The 27,022-nt window shown below is 38.8% G+C and overlaps 1 protein-coding gene across 2 annotated transcripts in view; it reads right to left on the bottom strand.

Annotated features, from left to right (window-relative positions):
• The window catches only part of MACO1 (macoilin 1), a 55,535-nt gene that overhangs the window by 17,110 nt on the left and 11,403 nt on the right, over positions 1-27,022 (bottom strand). For both annotated transcript variants that reach the window (XM_028155296.2, XM_008148065.3), the window contains 5 exons: positions 24,643-24,784; positions 23,060-23,186; positions 18,606-18,729; positions 17,192-17,370; positions 14,343-14,844 (listed from right to left, as the gene is read on the bottom strand). In XM_028155296.2, the coding sequence (XP_028011097.1) occupies positions 14,343-14,844; positions 17,192-17,370; positions 18,606-18,729; positions 23,060-23,186; positions 24,643-24,784 (1,074 nt within the window). The remainder of the gene's footprint in view (positions 1-14,342; positions 14,845-17,191; positions 17,371-18,605; positions 18,730-23,059; positions 23,187-24,642; positions 24,785-27,022) is intronic.

The following is a 27,022-nucleotide window of genomic DNA, read 5'->3' as shown; positions in this document are numbered from 1 at the left end:
TTCCAGCTTGCCCAGCTCCTGTGGCACTACTTCTCACCCCACAAAGGCTGTCACCACTTGGAATACAGACAGGGCCCATGGCAAAGCCAGAGTCTATGTCCAATAAATAAATCCATTTGTGCCAATTCGACAAGCCAGGGTTCTAGCCAACTGCAAATGTTACCTATTAGGCCCAGGCACCTTTCCTAGCCACTTACTGATCATTTTAGAAGACAGCACTCAACTTCGAAGCTTGTGAAGCTACATCTGAACTCCAACTCACAAGCGAGAGAGAGCTGGGACCATCCAGAGCAGAACTTTCTCACGTCTGCACTCGGATGGCTGGGCTGACTTCAAAGCAAAACTGACAAGTTGAGGATTCCTCTTACCCACTCCAAACCTTAACTCTATCTCACCTTCTCACCTAAGGTAAGTTACAATGTAAATGGTGGATAATTATTTAATTTTAATAGGAAAAGATTTACATTTTAATAACCTCCAGAAGAATGAATCTCAAATATTAGCCTTTCAGGCAGGCTAAATAGGAAAAGTATCTTTGAGTATCTTGAAGTATACCTGTTAGTAAAACAAAGGACAGTATTTAAGTGTCAGCTTTTAGTTGAAAGGGGTATTGTTTTTACTAGTAAGTGTAGAGAAACATTGGAAGATATTTATGTCTGAATATCTGTAATCCTTATCTTTTGTGAATTACCTGAATTACAGCCCACAGTAAGATGATTTCATTGAAAGTTTAAAAGGCTCCAATAACTTGAAGGTTTTAATAAAGCCTGCAGCTTTGAGGCCTGACTGGGAAGCACAGAGGAACTTAAGGCTTTGGGGCAGTAAATTTCCCCAGGAAGCAAGTCTTACAAAAAAGAGGGAGACGTTTTCTCAGCCAGGACTTCACCTAGGGACAACTAGGTTCCCTAAATACTCTCTGAGTCACACGCCATAAAACTACCTAAGTGTGTATCTGCTGGCTTGGCCCCCGGACCCCATCAGGAAGAGAGGGAGCCTTGGCCCTGCTGGCTCTCTCTGAACTCTTTAAGTGCTAGTGACAGAGATGCTATAGACTCTCCAGGACAACACGGCCCTTACAATTCTGCTTGCTTTCTAAGAAAAGGGCTTCAGGTCCTCTCCAAATTATACAGCCAAGTGACTGAACAAAACCTGTCGCACAAGTCAAAATCACCCACTCCTCGTTTCCAGACATCTTCTGCCTTTTATTTTACTCCTTCTCTAAGACCCAGTTAAAAAATAAAAACCAACAACTGAACAAACTCTCCAGCATGAGGTGCTGATCTCCAGGGCCCAAAGTTCCCTCTCTTTCTGAAATCTGAAAGCCGTTACTGTTGACGCTTCTTGTTTGGCACGAAACCATTCACTGCCTTGTACTTTTTAAAATTTGTTCTGGTTTTTAGTCGTTTCCCATGTATCTTATTTCTAAAAAGACTGTAAGTTTTCTGAAGCCAGGAACCAATTGTGCTATCAAATTAGAAGCTGGAACTATATTTCTAAAGTTTCTTCCAATCCTTCCAGACCATGTCTCTACCCCATACTCTGTCCTTAGATAGAACAGCTCAGTGTTATGACAGAGGAGGCTCTAGAAACCTATCTCCAGCAGGCCGTCAGATATTTAGTTTAAATAATGGCTGAAGGAGACAGGGCAAGCAGGTTCTTGCTTATCAAGAAGGCAGGAGAAGAATGAATGAAGAGCAACTGCTCCATCTTGGTAAGTATCTAATTCCATTAGGAGATCCCCTGGTATACATTAATCATACAAAACAAGACTTGCTTAGGGACCGCACAGCTGTCTATGCAGAAAGCTGAGCTCATAAATCAAAGATCTGCCCCCCTACCCCCAAATAGTCTTTATCCTCTCCATAACTCCTTCCCCTCTCCCCTTTTCAGTTCACTCACACTGATAGGACAGGCAGCATGGGTCATTCTCATAAAAACGTGAAAATATCTCATCACTGACTTGAAGCTGCGCAGGTATATCCTATGAACCACAGCTTCGGAAGCAGCAAAATAAAGCTGCCTCAGGTCTCACAATTGCTTGCCAGGCACAAGCATCCAAAAATAAGCAACAGCCTGATGACCTAATTACTAGGTGAAAGCATATTACAAAATACCTTCTGCCTCTGCTCCCTGATCTGTCAAACACAAAAGGCAAACACATTCATTTTCATTAAGGAATGCAAAGAAATGCAGAAAAGGAATCCTAGAGACTTTCACACAACTGATCATTTTGGGAAATGAACAACTGACTTCTTGAAATCCTTGAAGAATAAAGGTGTAAGTGCCACAAACTAGTATTTTTAATTAGGTCTTTAAAGGATGTGGTCAGATTTGATAGTCTGTAAAAGTCCTTAAAATGTTCATACTGTTGATGCAGCATACTACTCCCAGATATCTCTTCAGAAGACTGGTGATAGGAAGATTTATGTAAAAGTGGGTTTGTTGCATTACTTATAATTAAGAAACACTTAAATAATCAACAGAGATTGGCTAAATTGTATATTCATGTATCTGTCTGACATGCAACCATCAAAAAACCATTGAGGAAGAATATTCAATGACAAGGGAGCATGCTCATGATACAGTCAGTAAAAAGAACAAAAAAAGAAAAATGACTTGGACGCTATATATTAAGATAGTGGCACCCTAGCTGGTTTGGCTCAGTGGATAGACCATTGGCCTGCAGACTGAAGGGTCTCGGGTTCAATTCCAGTAAAGGTCACATGCCCAGGTTGTGAGCTTAATCCCCAGTAGGGGGTGTGCACAGGAAGCAGCTAATCAATGATTCTCTCTCATCTTGATGTTTCTATCTCTCTCTCTTTCTCTCTGAAATCAATACATACATACATATATATGGAAAAGATATATAGGCTATCTTTTCTTTATCTTAAAAGTTGGATATAATCAACATATATAACTTATTTTCAACATTTTAATTGTTATTTTATAATTGGGAGAAAAGTTATTTTAATAGAGGAGGCTGTTAATGGACTTCCCATAGTTTTCACTGTTGCTCTTAGATTTTCCCATGTTATAGACCAGTTTTAGAATATTCTGAAAGTCTTAGGGAAAATCCAACTCTTTTACTTTACAAACTTTTTAGGTCATTCCAAAAAAAGGGGGACTTAACTTTCTGAAGTAGATAATGGTTCAGTTCCTAAATCTACATTCCATTCATCAGTTCCTATTAAAACAATTTAAAAAAACAATAGTTTTTCTAAATCTGGATTCTAGAGCTACAGTTTATTGTCCTGCTCTGGCTCCCTAAGGAAAGAGGAGAGCAGGCATTTCTTTGACATCAGACCTGACATTACAAGGGATGGTACTAAAAGGTCCAAATTCTAAACTAGCTGGCCTGTGAAATCTGTGAATAACTAGTGTCCATGTCCCAAGTTTTGGTGTGTGTTTTGCTCTAAAATCATGGCAGAAAAACATCTTGGCATGGAAGAAGTCACCAGTCCTAGGTATAGGAGGCCTAAGCAGTTCTGTTTTGTTTGAGGAATACCAGAAACCTAAACTGCCTTCTTATCACAAGGCTGTCCCCTCTCTTCTAAGTGGTCTGAAAGCCTCCTAGTCAGGTGTGAGGATTAAACAATAAAGGGGTTAGTCTTTGACTGGGGGCGGAGTGCTGTCAAAAGTGCATGTTTTCCCGGAGCACAAGGAACTAAAGGAGAGGAGGCAAAAAGGTCCCAATAGTACATGGCAAATTAGTTAATGGGATTTACCAGATAATCCCTAACAAAAGTCCTTCCTATAAGAGTCAAGTTTGATTGGTGGATTAGTGGGGTTAGGAGGGAGCAAAATGTAAGAATAACAGGAAAGGTCAGGTGCAGAGGTTGCAAACTGGTGAACTAATCTGGTCCATAAATATGTTTTGTTTGACCCTTCCCCGCATGATGTTAAAAACAATTTTTTTTAACTGGTAGATTTCACATAAAGATATCTATTTTCGGCATCTCTTCAAAATACCAGATTTAGCAACATTGGGTCTGCAACACCCCCCTCCCCCGCCCCCTCGCTCAAGCCACAATTAGCTGTCCTGTTTGGAAGAGAATGTGCTCCAACGCTCTGGTGCCCGGTGCAGTACCAAATACGGAGGATTGAACCCTGGCCTCCCCCTCATGCCTGTGCCCTGTCTCACTCCTTAGGGTGGGTGCGTCTGCAGCACTGGCTCTAGAGCCAAGGGAAGGTCAGGGCAGTGGTCCTTTTGAGTTCATTAATCTGTGTTTCTGTTTCAAATCTGTTACAGCATTCTATCAAGAAAGGTGAAGTGGCCCTGGCTGGTTTGGGTCAGTGGATAGAGCGTTGGCCTGTGGACTGAAAGGTCCCGGGTTCGATTCCAGTAAGGGCACATGCCCGGGTTGCAGGCTCGATCCCCAGTAGGAGGCATGAAGGAGGCAGCCAATCAATGATTCTCTCTCATCATTGATGTTTCTATCTCTCCCTCTCTCTTCCTCTCTGAAATCAATAAAAATGTTTTAAAAATACAAAAAGAAAGGTGAAATGCACCTTATGAGAAGTTGCATTTTCCCCATAAAAACAAAACAAAACAATAAAACAAACACAAAATTTGTTTTGTGTTCTAGCCAGAGTCTCAGCTGGCTAGAAAAAAGATCTCAAAATCCCCAAAAGATGTGCACAGACTGAAGTATACTCATGTTGACTGTCAAAGTATTCAAACAGCCAGTTTCTAAATGATAGCGTGAGTAACATTTAAAGAACATAGTTCCTTTTGCTAGAAGTACCTCTCCTTCAGGGAATCCACCTCTAATCCCCTTAGCTGCAAATCTCAATTCATTACGTGCCAGCAGGGGTACTGACTCAAAGTTTTATAGTAGTTCCTTCTGAATTCTAGGGAGGAAACTGCAATCTGTTTGATTAGAATGAAGTCTTAGTACTCAGCATAAAAAATTTTCTAATGCAGACTCTGCCCCCAGATAATTTGTGTTATTTCAAACTTTATATATCCGTACAACAGAGATAAGTATCTTCCTTGACCACCTGGGTATGGACTCATTAAGTGAATTACTGGCTTAAATTCATTAATGTCTAGGTTCTAAAGTGCTACATGGGTTTCAAGTCAAAAAACAGCCTGTTTAAGTATAAAATGATCATGCTTCTATTGCCACGTTTATACCAAGAATAGTATAGTTTTAAATCACGGCAATGATTAAAATAAACTCAAACTATATTGTGAATTAATATAAACAGAGCTAACCAAGTAAAAACTTATAGGTACCTTAAATATTATAAGCATGGCAGAAAATGAAAATAAATCAGGTCTGAGAACATAATCTGCTCAGAGACAATGCTAGACAAACATAAATCAAATACATGTTCCCACAGAGAGAAAGCAAACACACCAAACTTGGCTCTACTACTTATTTTTTCCACTTAATTTCCAAGTAATTTAGTAGCAGCTATATCCAATAAATTTAATCTAGTTAGAACCTCTAAGTGTCCAGTTTTCATAATCTTCATTCTAAATGTTACCTCTCAGCTGGAAATGATACTGTTACAAATAACCTACTACGTGCACCTGTAAAATGGACAGCCTGCTTGGGAGCCAGCACTCCCTGGGGAGGGTGTCAAGCAAGCCATTTTGCAGCAGTCGTTCAGCAGAGCTGCGTGTGACCGCACATATAGGGAAGGCAGCCAGGGTAAAAGCTCAACACCCAAATCACTGTCTCCCAGGTCAGATTTTCTTCGGCAAACTGTTCTGACCCACAGTAAAATGCATTCAAATGCAAAAGAGAACAAACAAATTCACTGTAGCACCGAGATGATCTATGTATAAGTAGTCAACATATTTCCAGGTTAGGGAGATTTCCTTGGGGGAAAGTTTGAAACAGAAACATGGGATCTGAGCTCTCTCCAGTTGCTACAATACCACAAAGATTAAGAGAATGGCCAGGGCTTGGGGTGGAGGGAGGGAAGACCCATCAGCAAAGATGAAAGGACATGGCAAACTGAGGTTTCCTCCCTGGCTGTTCCTGGCTGAGATGAGGCTTGTGCCTAGCTGGATTCCTTGGCCCTGGAGAACAATCAACCACTGCTGAAGCGAATGGCTTTTTTGCCAGCAGTCCCTTGCAGTTTTCTTCCCTTGTAACTTCCAGAAATTCTTGAACTTCCTGCACAGCCTTCGAAAAAGTACTGACAGAGTACTGAATTTCTAAACTTTCTTGGAAATACCAAGGAAAGGAGCTCAGAGTGGAAGGTCTTCTATATTTTAGAAATAAACCTGATAACAATCTACTCAAGAACAACCAAGTTTAATACTGGTGTCTGTCTGGTCCTTGGCCTGTTCTAATGTGATACGTAGGTTTTCTAACTTCGAAAGCCTTTGAGCTACACTGCAACTCAACTTTGAGAACTACACTGCACTGCAATGAAATTACTGAGGCCCATCTCTTATCCCCATTCTAACATTTTCCCTGCACAAAGGTAATATTCATTCAACAAGTATTTATTGAGCATCTACTCTGTGCAAAGCACTGTGTATAAACCTGTGGAAAAATTCATACTACACAGAAACAATGTAGAAAGTAAACATCCTATATAATAAAAGTGTAATATGCAAATTGTCCTGACAAGGAGTTAGACTGGGAGTTCAACCAAAAGTTCAACCAGGGGGCGGGGCCAGCCAACTGCCTGTGGCCCCTCCCCCTGGCCAACCCGTTCGGGGTGGACTGGCTGGACCCCACCTGTGCACGAATTCATGCACCAGGCCTCTAGTCCCCTATAATCATCTATAATTGACCATTTGGTATATATTATCCTATGTAATAAAAGCCTAATATGCTAAGTGTCCAGTCGACCATTCAACCAATCAAAGCGTAATATGTTAATTATATGCTAAGGCTGATCAACTGCTCGCTATGACGTGCACTGACCACCAAGGGGCAGACAGTCGACTGGTCAACCAGTCAGTATGACGTGCACTGACCACCAGGAGGCAGACACTCCAACTGGTAGGTTAGCTTGCTGCTGGGGTCCAGCTGATCAGAACTGAGTGAAATGGGCTGGACACATCCTGGAGCCCTCCCACGATCCCTCCCTGGCTAGTTAACCTCCCGAATCCCTCCCCAGCCCTGATCATGCACTGGTGGAGTCCCTTGGCCTGGCCTGCACCCTCTTGCAACCCAGGACCCCTTGGGGGATGTACGAGAGCCAGTTTCAGCCCGGTCCCACAGGCCAGGCTGAGAAACCCCACTGGTGCACGAATTCGTGCACCAGGCCTCTAGTTTCAAATAATTTTTTGTGTACATGAGAACTGTATCTCCCATATTTTGTAATGGGTTCATACTAAATAATCTGTTTTTCTACTTCCCCTTTAATAATCCATCTTTCCAATTACCTTCTTTTAAAATGGGTTTCTACCTTTCAAGAGAATCCTTTGTAACCTTCCCACTTAAAACTATTGTGATTCCCACACTTAGTACTCTTCAGGGCTTTGGGGAAGGGCTGGAATGGTTCATAAAAGGCCATGCCCCTCCCAAAGGTAGCTGTCACAGGAATGCTCATAGGCTTTATTCCTGCATTGACTGCTATGTCTTGTTTCTTCTCCATAGTCAGGTCTTGGCTTTAAATTCTTTTCCTGCTTTGTGTCTACAATCTTGGGCTCCATGATCTGAATCTTCTTTCCCACTTTCTGTTGTAACTTGGAACTAACAAGTTCATTCCCTCCCCTGCTCTGGGAGCTAAAAGCCAACACCACCCACTCCTAACCTCAATCCAGGTCAGTACCCAGACAGCTCCCTACAAGGGAAAGGAAAGATGGATAGTTGCAGGAAGAACTGATGTCTCTTTGTTCTTCTGGTAAAGAGCATTAGCCCTCAATTTTCCTTGTTGCTTTGAAATGCTTCTTAAGCTAACAACATAGGGGCTTCTTGGAATCTTTTCACTTTGCTCTTTTTCAGTTATTCACACCAAATTATACTGAATCTGATTACTAAAAATCAGTATTTTTAAAAAATGACCCTTTCTTTTCCATGGATACGTATTTTTTAAATATATTTTTATTTATTTTAGAGAGAGAGGAAGGGAGGGATAAAGAAACACTCACGGGGGCGGGGGATGAGGGCATGCAATAGGGGGTGGGGGAGGCTGGGGGAAGGCCAATGGGGAAGAAAAGGAGATATATGTACTACTATATGTAATACTTTAAACAATAAAAAAAAAAGAAGGCAAAAAAAAAGAAAGAAATAGAAACACTGATGAAAGAGAGACATCAATTGGCTATCTCCTGCATGACCCCTACTGGGGATCAAGTCTGCAACCCAGGCATGTGCCCTAACCGGGAATTGAACCATGACCTCCTGGTTCATAGGTTGACACTTAACCACTGAGCCACACCGACCAGACAATATATCATTTGTGATTGTACATAAACATCTTAAAAATGTGGGGAAACAACAAATATGAAGTACTATAAACTGTCTCCTGTTGTTTTTCCCCAAACAGCAAGACCACACTAAGTCAGAGGTTACACAGCAATCTCAAATGCTGGTATCTGGAAGATAAGATTACTCAGAAGTATAGAATACTGAACTGCTAGTCAAACCACATTTGGGCGAGTCCAGTAAAAGGGGAAAGCTGGTTATTTTTCAGCTTTTGCTATCTTCATCCTCCCTTTTAAGAGAAACCTAAAATCATAAAACATATATTTAAAAGGCTTATTGGACTAGAAAGTGGAATGAAGAGCAATGACATTCCCATCAGCTTAAATTAGAAAGTCACACACTCAACTCATATCACAGCCTACTAATACACAATACTCATCAATATACTCACTAATGAACTAGAACATTGTATTGTATAGCCTAATTATAAAGTTTATTGGTACCAATCTATAAGCTCCAAAAATATAATTTTTCTTAAGACCTAGATCTGGTAATATAAGTTAGTTCCTAGGTATGAGTGTAAGTTAAAACACTCTTCGGTATAAGTGAATGAGTTAAAATTTCTTAAAGTACTTCTCGCCCTGACCAGTTTGGCTCAGTGGATAGAGCGTCGGCCTGTGGACTGAAGGGTCCCAGGTTCGATTCCGGTCAAGGGCATGTACCTTGGTTGGGGGCACATCCCCAGTAGGAAGTGTGCAGGAGGCAAATGAATCGATGTTTCTCTCTCATCGATGTTTCTAACTCTCTATTCCTCTCCTTCTCCCTTCCTCTCTGTAAAAAAATCAATAAAATATATTTTTTTAAAAAGTACTTCTCTATTCCTCCCCTCCCCCTAATTCCCCTTTGAGGCAGGACCCCACATTCTTAGAGATTGCTGGGAAAATCCTGATAAACATATTCTCTTTCCTACCTCCACTTCCCAACCCCGCCAGGCTCTCAAGTCTCCAAATAAGCAGAATTGTATAAACAAACTAAGTTATAAGTAACAATATTTTAGTATTTGAAATAACCAAATGAGTTTAGAGAGAGAGATGAAAGAGCGGGTATTCAATATACTATAACTTTTTCCAGATTTCAAATTTCCTCTGAAGAACAGGCCCCTCTCCCCATTCCACGGCTTCAAACTTTCTTGGAACTTACTATCTCGGCAAAGCCCAGACCCCAGGACCAGAGGTCTTCTAAGCAGCCAATGATGGGCTCTCTCCTCAGGGTAAGCTGATGGTTACATTCCTTGTCTTAAATTCTTCCAGTTCAGGGTTCTTAGGTCTGCTGCTGTCAAGCTAAGTCTACCCTCATAATTATCCCTAAAAGGCAAATTGCATGCTCAGTGGGTCTAGGCTGTCTGGACCAGACTAACTCCCAAGCTAGACCTAACCAGAGTTAAATTCTCAAGGGTGTAAGCTCGCAAGGGTGGTCCCCTTCTCTTTTGAGATAAGTATGCACTTGTGTCTTTAACAGGAGCAAGACTTTTTAAAACACTTAGAACAGCATCTCTCTAGAAGAAAGAAAAATAAATGAATTCTTAAATTAGTATTTCTTCTATAAATGTTAACCATTGGAGCATAAAATCTAGCTCTGGTGCCAACCCTTAAACCAACCTTATCTATAAGTGCATTTAAAACTAAAACTAAAATATAAAGCAGAAAAATGAAGCAGGTCAATAAACTTCTTTTAAGCAGCACGGTATAACAGAGAAGTCAGAAGTCAAGAAACTTTGGTTCTGGTCCTGGCACCACCACTCTAACTGGGTCACTTGGACTAGCCATTAACCTTCTAAGGCTCATTTACTTCGCTGCTAAAAAGGGTTGAGGAGGCTGGTTTAGATTTTTAGATCTCTTGCTGTTCCAAAAAAAATAATCATCATTCTAAATTCTATTCCATTTTGTTGAATGCATTTCTACTAGGCAAACTGTGGATACTTTTCCTTTATGACTTCACACCAGACATTATTCAACTAAGTTAAATAATTGATATCTTATCAAGAATTAGCACTAAATATAAAAAAGATGAATCTTCTGTCTTGGGTACCAAAAAAGTGGCATGGAAATAAACCAAGAAGAGACTTCTACTTCAATACTTCTATAGAATATGGAACACTTTCCATTTTATACTCAAAGTTTTAAATTCTCTCTCTTAACCAGGAAAACTGAAACAAGCAACAATCACCAACAAAAAACCCCGAGTCTTGAAGCTGTAGTTGAGAGGGAACTCTGTGCCAAGTGCAAACAAAGCTGTTGGCTCTCCCGCCTGCAGGCCCTGAAACTGCAGGAAAGAGCTCGGGTGTCCCACAGCGATCTGCCCAGTCTGACTGCTGATGACTGCACAGACCTGCCGTGGAATATTCCACATCAAGTGAAAAGGAGGGTTAGGTTAACTGGGAAAAGGCTTTCTATATGATTTAAGTGAAAAAAAGCAGAACAAAAAACTACACAAACACTGTGGCCACAATTATATAAATGTAGTTGATGAAAATACAACATTTAACAGTAATTTGTGTCATAGTGGTGGGACTATTTTCACCTTTTCTCTGCATAAATTTTCTATAATTATTTCACACTTACAGTATTTTTTAAATGACCACTGGGGGGAAAAACACTAAGCAACTCTCCTAATTTTTTGTTGTTAGTCCTCACCTGAGGATATTTTTCCATTGATTTTTAGAGGGAGTGGGAGAGACAGAGAAACAACAATGTGATCCCCAACCAGGGCCAGAGATCAAGGCTGCAACTGAGGTACATATCCTTGATGGGAATCAAACCCCAGACCCTTCAGTCCAAGGGCCGACAATCTATCCATTGAGCCAAATCTGCTAGGGCTCTCATTCTAATTTACATTGTTCCTTTCTAACCCAGCACTTAGTTAAAACACACACACACACACACACACACACACACACACACACACACAACTGATCTTTCTCATTGCTTTTTCTGTTTTAGTCCAGAATTTTTTCACATGTCAGAATTAAAAATATTTTTGGCTACCAACATTGTAAGTCTGTTGCTAAATACCTTGAGTAAAGAATTCAGAAACCAAGCTGGCAGAATTCAAGTGATTTTGTAAGATATGTATTTCTCAAATCAAAAGAGGGCTTTGGGCTGGTTTTACCAAATTCCAAACTTTTCCTGGGAAGGATCCTACAGGCAACACTTATTCCCAAGTTCCTTAACATCACCCACATTCCTTAACCTTAGTGATCTATCAGCATGTTTTCTGTAAAGGGCTACATAGTAAATACCTTCGGCTTTGTAGGCCATTACAGCTACTCAACTCTGTCACTGTCGTGCAAAGGCAGCCACAGACACTATGTAAATAAAAAAAATGTTTTACAAAATCAGGCAGTGGGCCAGATTTGGCCTGTGCCCAGTTGTTTGACAACCTTTAATATATAGCACATTAGAGAACATCCATAGAGCTTGGAGAAATGGAAAAAATATCTGAAGGACTATTTGCCCTTTCTTAGGGAATGAACATAAAAACCTTATTTTGACAGCAATAGTGATCTACAAGAATTCTCTTTGAACATAGTATACTAATGAATTCCCACAACCTAAAAAAAGCCACTGAATTGGTTCCTCAAATATAGCAGTTCTCAACCATGATATTGAGAAAGACATAGCTACAGAATGTGTTGCGATTAATTTACTACTAATAATACAGTAATGGCTTTCAAACGATTTTTAAAAGTATATATTTAAAGGGGTAGTTCAATATTCTCCCTACAGCCAGCCTGGACCTGCACACAACCCTGGGTGTGTCTGCAGTAGCAAAGGGCTAATATGCAGTGTCAGCCGTTTATGTTGCACCTGAAGGAGCCTGAGTCCAGCCCTCCCCATCTGAACCCACTCTCTAGCTAACAACTCAAACATGTCAAGTTTGGATCAGTTACAGTCTTATTAATATTCATCATGAAGTCAAACAAGAGGAAACAGGAGAGAGCCAAGAAGGGCAAGAGGAAGTGTGATAAGACCTTCTACAAGCAAGCTGGATAATTTACTCAGATAGATAGTCTTCTTTTCATAAACTTTCATTGTTGTTCATCATAGAAAAATTTGAAAATGCATGAAAGTAAAAAGAAAAAATAAAGCCTCAATACTACCATGGGGCAATAACCATTGTTATCATTTTGGTTCCTCTCCCTTCAAATCATTTTCCTATGTATGTTTTTTAAAAACTGTTTTGAATAAAATTGCTTTCTACTTTCTTTATAAAATATTGTTATGAGCACTTCCCTATATTGTTTAATATGGCTCAAAAATATAATTGTAATGCCTATATTATAAGTTCATCAAAAAAAAAAAGTTCATCAAATAGATGAACCATAATTTATTTACATTTATCCCCTATTGTTGGATATTTAGGTCATCTCCTTATTTTTTATATTACATTAAAAGTTGAAAATAATCCTATGGAAGCTTATAAAACTATTTAAATACAATATTTTCTACTTATGTATTTGATAGAAGGTATTCCCTAAAACAGAGTAATATTCTGGAACCCTTCCGATCAGGCACATCACATTAGTGACCACAGGAAGAGGCACCGGGGCACTGGACCCACCACATACTGGAAGACTGTCCATCTGAGTGAGTCCTTGAACTTCTTTACTGAAGGTAGATCAGGCAGTAGAGTCAATCAACAACCACAACTGAGGCCCAAGTGAGATGGTGTCATAAGACTGAGCCTTGACTGCTCTCTCTGCAATACCCAACAGAGGAAAATTGTTTTGAGTTGACTGCTATTATTAAAATTGTATAGGAGAAAGGATATCAAAAAGCTTGATATCAAAAGGATATCAAAAGTTTTTATTTATAGCATATAATAAATCTGTGGGATAGTTGAAATAAAAGGTCAACTAATTGGTCTTTCTCCCATGGGCATCTACAGGAGGGTTCTCTGCTGAGTGCTTTCTGTACAGGGCATGCTGTCATGACAAACAGATGTGGACATCAGCCTGGCATCAGCAAATACAGGGTATGCTTCCAAAAGACTGGGGCTATAAAATTTCAAGAGCCTTTAGCAGTAGGACCCAAATATACTTCCCTTAATCTAGTCACCAATCAGAACTGAAATTAATAATCTTGTTTATATAAGTTATAACACTGGAAACCTCCCCTAGAATACATTGTTCTTAAGCAAGCCAAAGGAGAAGGATTGTAAGGTAACTTTTAGAGGGAGTTACAATTGCCCTCTTCAGTTACATATTTAAAAAAAACTCTAGTTCAGATCCCGGTTTCCAAATTAAAAGATATGAGGGTACAAGGAACATGGGTAGTTTATAGAATACACAAAAATATAAAATACAGCAAAATTAAGTCTGAGCCAATCAAGGTAATACGTTATTATTTTATTAAAGATGAAAAAAGGAATATTTCTAATTTAAATCCATGTCTAACATTGTATTTACCTATGGAACTTTTAGAAAGAGATTACTTTTCAAACCTAACTTTCCCAGAGTTATTTGGGGAATCATTTGCATTTTAAGTAGAAAAATAATCAAGCACAAAGTGGTAAGGGCAATTTTCCACCACCCTTTTTGGTATCTATCTGACAAAGAGATTTGCATCAACAGGACACACACTCTTCTTTTTGTGTCTATGCCACAAGAACTTTGAATATGCAAAAAGGACAAAGACTAAAGATAAGCTTCTCCATAGCACTAGAAAATCAAGTTACATGTAAATATGTCAAATGTGGAAAGTAATCACTGTCACTTCTTACTCAAAACACTGGAAAGAGCTGGAATCAATGCTTCAGGACAGTGGCACCAGTGGCCAACAAACCCTTGTGAAATAAACACTAAATGTCAAATGCCACAGTTTATAGTTATAGTATCTGATCACCAACAATTCCCACGGGCCCACATGGAAGTGTCTGTCTTTCAAGACCTAAGGTAAGTTTATTGGAAAGTGGTGGTAAGGACAGAGCAGGCACACTTACCTTACCAGTGCATCTGGTTTGCTTAGCTGGTTATTAGGAATACAGTTTTCCATTAAGTCTTTGTGTGTACTTGGGCTCTTGCTACTGCACTTCTGCTTCTTCTCATTTTTACTAGATGAAGAAGGAATGCTCCCATTTGTGGCGCTGTGACTTCGAGGTGAGGAGTTCACAACTCCACTGGCATTTTTGTAATTTTTTGAGGAAGCAGTGCATGAGTCCTCTTTCAAGAGGTTTTCTGTACTTCCCACAAGATCATTATTTAATCTTTTACTATTGATATGATTTTCCATATACTCAATTTCTTGTATTTTAGAGTCTACAGGTTGTAGAATATTGTTGTTATTTATTCCAAGGTTGTGTTTTTTGGCATCCTTGTCCTTTTCTTTCCCTTTTTCTCGGTATTCTATCTCTGGCAAAGTTGTGGAGAGTTTTTTGTTGGCTGGGATGCCTCCGTTGTGGTGTATAAGGATGGAGGAATCCATATCAGGTAATCCTTTGGCAGCTACAATACCAAAAACAAACCAACAAACAAAAAATCCACATCGGAATATTTAGTTGTATAAAACACAGAAGAGACTGATTCAACAAACTGCATTATTTACGCTTAGAAACTCACTACATTAATTTGCACACTCATTTAGAAGCAGTAACTACACAACATCATGCTAACTTCAAGAAGCAAATCCAAATAAATTTGAGAAGCTGAATATTTAGAAAATTGCCATCTACATCTATAAAAGCCAAGCAACCGGAACTACGGGAGACAGGAACGACTGGAATGACTGGTCGCTATGACCCACAGTGCGGCGGCCAACCGGCCCAATCGGGGACCTGATTGGCCCCCCAAACCTCCCATGGCCCCTCTCCCTGGCCAGCCCTGCCCCTGATCGACCCCCCCACCCTGATCGAGGGTGGGGCCAGCCGGGGGCAGGGGGCGCCGGGGGAGGTTGGCCAGCCAGCCCCATTCCCAATAAGCCCCCTCTAAATGGCCCGGCCCCATTGGGCCCCTATTGGGAGCGGGGCCAGCCGGCCAACCGCCCACAGTCCCCTGGCCAGCCCCTCCCCCAATCGACACCCCTTGGGTGGCCAACCTCCTGCGGCCCTGCCCCGCCAGCCAGCAGGCCCCATCACCTAATCAGGGCCTGCCAGCCAACCTCCCAGTCCCTCTCCCTGGCGGGCAGGCCACAATCACCCAATCGGGGCCAGGCCCGGGGCTGGGACGAGAAACCAGGGGTGGGTGGTGGTGGATGCGGGCAGTGAGGGAAGGAGGAGGAGTGGAGGTCAGGAGGCAGGGAACCGCACGGTGGCAGCACGTGGGCGGTGAGGGAAGGAGGGGTGGGGAGGCAGGGATGTGGGGAACCTGATTGGCTCTGATCTCCCGGCCAGGCCTAGGGACCCCACCCGTGCATGAATTTCATGCACCGGACCTCTAGTCATTTATAAACACCAAACAAGCCACTAAAACTTAGCCTCAAAAATAAGATGAGGGATCAACCAAAGGATTTGTATGCATGCATATATGCCTAACCAATGGACACAGACAACAGGGGGGTGAGGGCATGAGTACGGGGGTTGGGGGGTAATGGGGGGGATGAGGACACATATGTTAATACCTTAATCAATAAAGAAATTTAAAAAAATAAGATGAGGATTTTATAATTAAATCATACTTCACTTATCAGTCAAATCAAACTTGTCTATCACTGAGGTGAGAGGACACAAGCAGACCATATTCGAAAGAGGCCATATTTTAAAAGATGTTTAGATTAAACAAACTTAATAACTTAATTGAAAACAAAGAGATTAAATGAAACAAAAGAAGTGTGATGTTAGAATCCAAATCTACATTTTTTTTCTTGACTCTAGCTTTGACATAAGAAGTCTGGCCTGGCTGATGTGGCTCAGTGGTTGAGCATCAATCTATGTACCAGGAGGTCACGGTCAACCCCTGGTCAGGGCACATGTCCAGGCTGCAGGCTCGATCCCCAGTGGGAGTCGTGCAGGAGGCAGCAGATCAATGATTCTCTCTCATCATTGATGTCTCTATCTCTCTCTCCCTCTCCCTTCCTCTCTGAAATCAATTAAAAAAATTTTTTTAAAGAAGTTTGTATCATTTACTAGGTATCTTATAAAAAAATTTCTGTATCAGGTCTACACATTCCAATTTGTCAAAGTCTACTTGAAGAGATATTTTTGCACCACACCAGGGAATAAGATTTGGCATACATCAACTACAAATATGACCCCAGATTTTCAACTATCAAACCAAAGAAAACTGGTACTGCTGTAAATTCATCTATTGAATTAATTATATGCTCATTAGAGAGGTCCTTATAGAAAAGGTACCATTTAAGTTCCACATTGCATTTTATGAGCCATTTAGAATGGGACTTACCCATTTTTGCTCTGTTCAGAAAAATTTTGACTTATAAAACAATTCTGTTTGTCTATTTCTCTATCTGACGTATACTTTGATTCTTGGCTTGCTTCAGGTACAAACTCATACATTTATACATACTACTTTGTTACTGAGAATAAATATTTTAAAATATTTATAACAATTAAAATACAAAAATATTAAATAAGGTATAAAAATAAAAAACATAAAAAAATAAACATATTTAAAGGTACATGGTCTTCAGATCCTAGGTAGAGAACATCACTCACACTCTATATTTCATGACCAAACAAAGCAATGGCCCTAATGAGGAATACCAGAAAATAGGAAATCCTTGGTAATCTTCCAAAGTCCTAGCAACTTTTCCAAAAAATATAAATAAATAAAATTGTACTGACAGATAAAATAATGACTAACCTATTGAGCCAACAGCTTTAGGGTAAAGACCTACCTTCCTCAGACTCTTTGTCTTGCTTCTGTAGCATCTGCTGCTCTGGGGGTAGGGCTTGTTGAAGAAGCTGCATATAAAATTCGTTCTCTTTTTGTACTTCCTTTTGCTTCCTTAACCGCATTTTGTAGCTTACATAACTTTTGAAGCCAAAGCCCAAAGTCACCACAGGGTACCCAATACTAGAAAGAAGACAATCCAGCCAGTAATTGCAAGTTAAAAACAAAACAAGACAAAAAACATGTGCATCATGCACATGAGGACACCTATGACTGAAATTAGGAAATAAACTCTAGATGATGATAGTTGAGCATTCAGCAAACACATAAATAAATGGGATGTCTGCTGTGAAAATCAGAAGCAGTTGGTATGTAGAACAAACCCCCAGAGAACAGTGGGACCATTAGACCATAAGAAGCTGCCCATCAGAGTTGGCATTCTTCAAGCTAACTCAAGAAGTGACCACAGTGATTGCTGGATACAGTGGCTAATGTTGTTAACATTGAAGTGTCTTGTGCAATATTAGAATTTGGGCATCTGTATACTTTTAAGATCTAACAGAGTAGGGATCATAAGTAAACATCGTAAGTGTTAAAAAATCAAAAGGACATCATTTGTTTTTTAGTACCAGAAAACAGGGTCAAATTCAAGTGACTAATTTAATCTTCTTGCTACCTGAGGGAATACAAGTTGAAATATTTTCATTCAACTCATCAGTCTGTTTCAAAGCCTCTGCAAACACTGTCAAAAATCATATTACACTTCATTAATTTTAAAAGTTATCAGTCTCTGGAAAGCAATGCAAAAAATATCCTCACGTGAGAATTAACAACAACAAAAAAAGTTTCATGGTTAAGGTTAAATGAATAAACTATCTTAATATTAATTTACATTTTAAAAGAAAAAATAGTATTCCTTTAAACAGTAATAATATTCCATATAAATATTAATATTTTCTTGCTTTTATAAATTAGATGAGAAAACTTTAAGTTCATTTATGCTTTATGAAATAGCCATATATTTCATCAAGACTTTTTAGAATCAATACCTGATCATAATGAAAACATATAACATTTATCAGATCCCTATGTACTTGGCATTAAGTTAAACACTTTACATATATCACTTCATTTCATCTTTCCTATATCCCCATGAGACAAGTCCCCAATATACAGGTAAGAGAAATAAGGCTTAGAGATAGTGACATACATGTTCAAGGCAACAAAGCTGTTAGGGGACAGAGGTGGCATTCAAACACTCATTTGCCTGACTAGAAAGAGCTCAAGCTCTTTGCCACCATGTTATGTGGTCTTCTGGGTACACATAAAATCTCTAAGTAAAAATTTACAACTGAACTTACCATTTACATTAAAAACATTGAGCTGAATTACAGATTAAGAATATACATAATACTCACCAGTGAGCAGCAAATGGACGACAAAGGTCTACATGAAAATTTTTGAGATCTTTAAATCTAATTGCTGCTTCAATATAAACAAAGAGTATCCAGAGGGACACTGTAGGCAAACACACTCCTCTTTCTGTGGAAAAGCAGCAGAGAGACAAGCATCAATGATACATTAACTAAGAGAACAGATGGGTTGTTTGAAAGACTGGTTCAACCACAGTTACTTTCATTAAGACTTTCAAACAATTAAAAAGCAATTTAATACAAACTGAAAGCTTATATATGACAAAAGATGCTATGGAATCATAGGAAGAAGTAAAAGACAAACATTCTGGCAGAAAATATTTACAATATATGTAAACAAAGGAGTTATAGCCCTAACATACAAAGAGCTCCTATAAATCAACAGAAAGGCAATGATTATGTCATAAAAGAAAATACATAGATGGCTAAAAAACATAGAATAAGAGGCTCAATTTCACTACTGATGAGGGACATACAAACTTTAAAAATGAGATTCCATTTTTTAACCTATCAGATAAGCATCAATTTAAGACATGTAAATGTATAGGGAGGGTATGAGAAAGGGTTCATTCTCATACTTGGCAATGATATAAATTGAGGCAAACATCTTAAAAGGCAATTTGGCAATATAATTAAATTTAAAATACTTATACTGTTGACCTAGAAATTCCAATTCCAAAAAGCTACACTACAGAAATATAAGAGCCTTGAGATAAGTATATAAGAATATGCACTGTATTATTTGCAACAGTAAAAATATAGAATTAATTAAAATGTCCATCAATAGGGAACTGTTTAATTTTGGTTAACTTATATAATAAAACATGATGCAGTTTTCAAAAGAATGAAGATCTGTACTAATATGAAATATGTAAAAAAATAAATTAAGTACAAATGAGCTACAGCACAAAGAAATTTTTCTGACACTGAAGTACTATTAAAAATTTTTTTTTCCTTAACTAGAAGCTCATATTTCCTTTGTAATTAAAAACAATTTCCAAGGGAGAAAAAAGCAGCTTGCAACAGAATAAGTAAGTTGCAAATAAGAAATAATTTTCATTGGTTTTAGAATCAAAATCTGCAGCGAGGTCCATCTTTGTCAGGATGTGACTAATAATGGGGTATTTTATAAAGATGGACTACATAGGCATGAGGTCCAATAACTGTGGAAAGAGCTCCTTTAAGACTGTATAAGGCAAGCAAGTTACAAAAGAGAGACTAGGGGAGAAAAATCAGTGACCTAAAGCTTTTTGCTAAGGATCTTTGGGATGAAACAAACAAACAAACAAATCATACAATTTTGGAACTAGAAAGAATATCATTTAGCCCTACTTCCTTATTTTACTGAAGAGTAAAGTGAGGCCCAGAGTTTATACAAATTGGTCCAAGTTTACAGAGATAATACTAAGTCTGCTTCTAAGGAGAATAAACCTAAGTTCCCTTAGGCCTAGTGCATAAAGAAGGAAAACACTCCAACCTCTGGAAGGTAGCTAATACACTCAATCATTCTTATAGATTATACAAAAAAAAAAAAAAGGTATTTTTACAATATAGGATGATAGACAGCAACCTTTAGGATAATGCATCTTCAAATTAGTTTCAAAATAATTTCTATTTCCAACTGGCCAGTGTGGCTCGGTTGGCTGGCTGAGCATCGTCCCATGCACCAGGAGGTTGCTGGTTCAATTCACAGTTAGGGCACATGCCCTGATTGTGAGCTCAGTGTCCAGTAGGGGGTGTGTAGGAGGCAGCCAATTGATGTTTCTTTCTCACTGATGTTTTATCCCTCTCTCCCTCTCCCTTCCTCTCTCTGAAATCAATAAAAACACATTAAAAAATTATATTCCCTACTCCCTATATTAATTTCTAAGGTTATCATAAATATAATAAACACATTACAGAAAAAAAAAACAGAAAATTTTGGACAAAATATCTGTATTTCTAAACCTATCAAATAATAAAATAATGTTGAAAATATTTTTGAACATCAGTCATGTTGTACATACAATTTTGTATCCTATTTTCCCCCTCTTAACAGCAAAGGGAAAAGTTTATAATATTCTTTTGTGGCAATATATAATTTCATCAACCATTCCTAATATTCTTAAGAAAGAATTTTAAATTTTAACAACTGGAAAAAAAATTAATCCCAAATTATATAAACTGCACTCCTATCTGTCAGGCCCAATAGTAACACAAAGTTGTTTTGTTTGTTTGTTTGAGCTCAAATCATTCCTAATTAAAACATACTTAGCAGCTTAGGTATTCCAACATACATTTCTGAGCCTGGGGCTACAGAGAGGCCAGTATCACTTATGACGTTAGCTTCATTGCTGCCCTGTGGGTCACCCACCAAACTCGTTCCCAGTAGATTCTATTAATAGTTATATGAGTAGTTTTTTCTCAACTACTGAGACATTAAAGTAATTTAGGAAATCATTATAGTTCATCAGAGTCACAGATTAGCTGAGCTGGAAGGCTCCCTTGAATATTGTCTGGATCACTCCACTTTCATATGACAAAGAGTAAACTGAGTCCTAGGACAGTGACGACTGTAAATGGTGACTCACCCGAAACAGGCCCAAGACAGGGAAATACAAGTAAACACTGGAGTGTGGAACATCTCTTTAATCAGAGGAAAGCACACTCAGAAACCATCAGCTAGCGTATAAATCAAGTCATATATGAAACAGTGGTGAAGACGGAGATGGAGAAAACCATGCTCATAATGGATACTTTAAATGTGGAGCTGAACTGCGTCTTCTACGTGGGCCAACACCACCCCCTTAGCAACTCTGAGAAGAGGATGAATGTTGCTCCAGAGAGCTTTTATTAGGTGGTGCTCTCTAAGTGGTAAAAACCCTACAGGGTGCAGCTGGTCCTAAGAATCAAGTTTCGGGCAGCTTTGCAGACAAGTTAAATGATCACATCCCTATGCATCTGGTGTTCAGTTTTTGACAGTGGAGTGGAACTGTCAAAACATCTCATTTCATCTTAATTTGAAATAGCAGTAAGAAGAAGGGAGGTGACTGTGTAACTTCAAGTCAGAACATACCTGAAACAATAAATTTTGGTTAAAAGAACTACTAAGGCCTCACTGATGTGGCTCAGTGGTTGAGTGTCAACCCATGAACTAGGAGGTCATGGTTTGATCCCTGCTAGGGCACATGCCCAAATTGCAGGTTCGATCCCCAGGGTGGGACGTGCAGGAGGCAGCTGATGAATGATTCTCTCTCATCACTGATGTTTCTATCCCTCTCCCTCTCCCTTCTTTTCTCTGAAATCAATAAAAACATTAAAAAAAAAAGATAAGGATTCTTAAAAAAAAACAAAAAAAACACTAAGAACTAGGGAAATTAGGATGATGAAGTGCTTAAAATAACACACAAGGGAAAGCTGATGAAACCAGAAATGTTTTACATCCAGAAAAGAAGACTTGAGAGGATATGACAGTGTCTTTAACTCTCTAAAGAAATATTAATGTGGATGGAGATTACACTTATTCAGTGTGGCTCTTACGCAAGGAGGTCCAATATTTGGCCTTGAGGAGAGACCTGCAGCTCCCCTGAAATTTTAATGAAAAGTTTTATATGTCCCATATATTTTTCCTGGAGAAAGCCTTTTTATATCCTCTAAGACAGATCAGTAAGTCCAAAAGCAGTTAAGACATACTAGGTCAAAAGTATAAGGAAGAAAATTCTGGCTCAGTATGAGAAAGAACTTTCTATTGCAGATGCTCAAAAACAACAGTAGTACTAGTAAGTGCCTTGTCACTATAGGTTTTCAATCAGAGACTAAATACCATGTGTGAGGAATGCTATACCAAATAAGGCTTCAACTAAATGACCTCTGACTTCCTTTCAATGCTGAAACTCCCAGAACATTTTTCCTATTTGGCACATAGCTGTCTTCAAGTCTACCTAAATAGAAATCACTTCAACTTTTTTAAAAAATGATGATGAGAGCCCTGTCCAATTTGGCTCAGTGGATAGAACGTTGGCCCTCAGACTGAAGGGTCCCAGGTTCAATTCTAGTCAAGGGCACATGCCTTGGTTTCGGGCTCAATCCCCAGCCCTGGTTGGGGCGCCTGTGGGAGGCAGCCAATCGATGTCTCTCTCTTCCTGTCTCTCCCTCTCCCTTCTATTCTCTCTGAAAAATCAATGGAAAAATATCCTCAGGTGAAGATTAACAAAATAACAACAACAAAATGATAATGAAAGCAGTATATCATCGAGATATCAAGTCATAAAGGCTTAAACTTTTGATTTAATAATGAAAAAATAAAATATATTTTAAAGGTATATTATAATCTATTAGGAAAAGACAACTTTAAAATGTCCACATTAAAGTGAACTCTAAATAATTTATTTAAAGATTAATCACATTTAAAAAGCCTGAATCTAAGATTTTTGTCCATCTAAGAAACCATTAAGACTTACCTGTGTGCCATACGTACTGAACCCATACATATGTGCTAGCAGCAAAAAAAAGCCATTGTATGGGGATGAACAGCAGACATATGATATTTGACGTGAATGCTACACAAACAAAAAACACTGAGAAGGCCTAAAGGGAAAAACAAAACAAAATAAGAAACACCTCTTAGAACCTGTTATTTTCAAACAGAGATTATTAAAAATATGTTGGACAAAATCTCTGAAACTGCCATGCAATAACTACAGAGCAAGTTATAATAGGAAATTTTAAACATTTAAAATCAACCATATAAAAAGTAGTGTTAATTTAATGTTAAAGAGTAATCCTGTTTATGGCTTCAAATCATGAAGAACTGGACTAGAACAAACTGAGGTTGGTTCAAGTGAGTTCACTTGGACTCCACAGGTAGGTTACTAAAAGAACTGGCATTTTAACACAGAAAAGTCCCCTCTCTCCTTACAATACATTCCTAAAGAGCCTCATTCTTAAAGGGGAGGCTACTGGAGCACATAAGAACCAAACTAAGTAATAAGAATTATGCTGATGTTAAGTGATTTTAATTATGCAGCTTTCCTCGGGACACACCTCTACTTATTACCAATGGGACATGAGCTCAAAACCATCTTTTCAAGGCATGGATTTGTTCTGACCAAAGCACCATGCCCAGGTAGAAAGAGTTACAAGTGTAAGATGTGGCGATGGAACACTACAGAACTAAAGACCTGTGCCCTTGCTCTAAACCAGCAATTCTCAAAACATGGTCTGGGGATCTCTGGGGGTCTTTGAGATCCTTTCAGCAAGTCTTCCAGGTCAAAACTATTTTCATAATAATACTAAGATGTAATCTGTCTTTTCCACAATCATTCTCTCAAGAGCATGGTGGTGTTTTCCAGAAGCTACATGATATGTGATATTGCAATCAACTGAGTTCAGAAGCAAATATGAAAATCCAGCTGTCTTCCATAGCCAGACATTATATAAATTTGCAAAACTGTAGTCAATCTTCCATTTTTTTTTTTGGAAAATATATTTATTTTTTCATTTAAAAATATAATTTGTATTAACAGGTAATAAGTTTGTTATTATTTTTAAGTGAATTAATAAATATTTAAGTTTTTGTTTTAATTTCTAATATAGTAAATATGGATTGACATAACCCTCATAAATAAAAGCTCTTTGGAGTCCTCAGTAATTTTTAAGAATGTAAAGAGGTTCTGAAACCATAAAGTTTGGGAAGCACTGCTCTAACTCTAAGCCAATCAGGAACACAGTGACAGGGGCTCCAGAAATATTTTAGAGTAGAAAGGAGTAACTATTCTTCCTCCACTACTCTGTCTCCCTCCGGGAGTCCTCCTTCCCTCCCCTTCTTTTCACTGCAATGATAGAGGAGGAGGGATTATGACTTGATCAATGGGTTTAGACAAAATAGCCTTAGAGTCAGTTCATAGACCCTATTTAGCTCAATACAGTTCCCTAAGTATTACTAATAAAATCTACTTTAAACAGTTCCATTATCAGTTATTGAAGATTTTCTTGGAAGGTTATTAAATTCATTATACTTGAAAACATGTATGAATAAACATACCAGTCCCTGGTATCTGAAGGAATCATAGACGCTTCTGATGAAAAGCCAGAACGGCCACAGGTATTCAAATCTGAACTCCAGGACAAAATCTGCCAGGAGGACAAGTGCCCACACTACCAGAAATTTCAGGTATAAAAATGTACTGCAAAATATAAAAATCAATAATTAATTCAAGGTCATTTGTGAAGAACTGAAAAGAGAAAAATGCACTGTTTTGCTTAAAAGAGACAAAAAATATCTTCATATACCATGAAAACAATGAAGATGTTGCCGTGGGCCATCTAAAATTTCAAAGCTCTGGTATTCATTCGGGGACCCACAACTATCAAAATAAAATGATGACCAAATTATGCTTAATTCCATTTAAGGTGGGAAAAAATTAAACGTCACCATTATTTTTAAATGTGCTGTCTGACTTCAAACACTGCAACACTCTCAAAATTACAGCTTTCAAGCTGTTCTTCATTAGAAGAAAACGTCACAGTTGAAAGGCTTCAAATTTGCTGTTTCCCTACAGCTTTATACCTGTAGGAAGTCTTTGAAATTTTTTATGCACATCCCTAGATGCTTGAAGAATTGTGTCTTTCCCCCCATTTCTCCTTTTGCCTCTCTATATAGTTTTCATCTGCATTAACCAAATTAAAAACAAATGACTTCCCCAAAGAGCCAGAAACCAACTTCGGGAGCAGATGCCAACACTAAGGGCTGTGAGGGCACAAAAAAGCATGCGTTACAGAAAAAACCCTAAAGTGTCCCGGCCTTGCTCTGTAAATGTGTGCTCGCAGTTCCCTCTGGACTTAGGTTAAACAGAAACATACTCTGATAAGCCAGTCAGAACACATATCTAACCACCACAGAGCTCAAAACAAGGTAAGAGCATGGATTAAAATATACATTTTTCATGTCCATTCTTCCAGTTCATTAACTGTATAATAGATAACAGAAGTCTTCAAAATCTACCCATCAATAAATCCCTAATTCTAGGTCCTTAACCCAATTCTAGAGCAGGTTAAACTTAGGTATTTTTAAAAAAAGGTTTTCTAGCCCTGGCTGGATTGATTGGAGCATCAGTCCATACACCAAAAAGCTGCAGGTTCAGTTCCCAATCAGGGCACATACGTAGATTTCAGGTTCAATCCCTGGTCCGCACAGGTACAGAAGGCAGCCAATGGATGTTTCTCTCAGCGCTCTCTCTCTCTTCCACCCTCCTGCATCCCTCCCTCCCCTCCCTCCCCCTTCCTCTCTTTCTAAAAATCAATAAAATATACCTTTGGGTGAGGATTTTTAAAAAAGGTTTCCAAAAATATACCGATTGGAGATAAAATTCACTTTGACTTGGGCTAGAGCCTTGCATGGTGTTTTGCAATACAAATATTCCAATAATGCCGTGATTAAATTAGCTGTTTGAATATATACCAGTAACAACAAAAATCAAGATTTTATGAAGTAATTCTGAAATAAAGTAATATAAAAAAAAGTATATACCTCTGGAGGAAACAACAAAAACAGGATCCACCAATGAGGACTCTTTCTGTGCCCTCTGAAGCTATACAGGGAAAGATGTCAAGAACAGACACAAACGGCCCTCGATAATACAGTACCATAACGATATCCAATTTCTAATACTAATCTTGGTAGAACTCTTTGGGCGTGACAGTAAGTAAGCTTCAACGAAGAGGTTTACTGTAGAAGAGAGGAACCCGAGGTAAACCAGCAGAACACAGACTTGAATGCTAAACCCAGCCTTTTAGTTTCATTTCACAGAGTCATGTTAGCCAGATGAGAACAGGGCCTCACTCACCCGTTCAACCCCATCACTGATCCAGGGGAAGCAAGGCATATTTTATTAGAAGGAACAACTGAATCACGCAAGCATTCAGGAGCACAAATAGTTTGCCACTAGATTGCCAAGCTACTTGGCTTTAAAACTGAAAGGCTTTTTTTTCTTGTTTCTAGGTTTTAAGAAGAAATAATAGCCGTTCGTCCATGTTTCAAAGGCATTTAAGAAATAGCATGGAAATTGCCTGGCCAGTGTGTCTCCGTGGTTGAGCACCGACCCATGAAACAAGAGGTCACCAGTTCGATTCCCAGTCAGGGCTCATGACTGGATTTGGGCACGTGCAGGAGGCAGCTGATTGATGTTTCTCTCTCATCAATGTTTCTATCTCTCTTCCTTCCTCTCTCTTAAAAAAAAAATCAATAAAAACATATTTTAAAAAAATAGCATGGAAATGTATTTACTTCTCTGATGACTCATTTTTTCCATGGGGCTGCCTCTGGAATGTAGCTGTACCTCATCATGTCTCTAGTCATACTGTTCTCCAGGTGGAAAAGGTAGGAACTACCAACTGTTCCTGCCCCAAATGCTCCCAAGCATGGC

Source organism: Eptesicus fuscus, chromosome 9 (assembly GCF_027574615.1).
Source record: "Eptesicus fuscus isolate TK198812 chromosome 9, DD_ASM_mEF_20220401, whole genome shotgun sequence".
NCBI classification, from domain to species: domain Eukaryota; kingdom Metazoa; phylum Chordata; class Mammalia; order Chiroptera; family Vespertilionidae; genus Eptesicus; species Eptesicus fuscus.
Note: the sequence above shows the minus strand (reverse complement) of the source record. Positions and strands in the feature narration are given on the sequence as shown.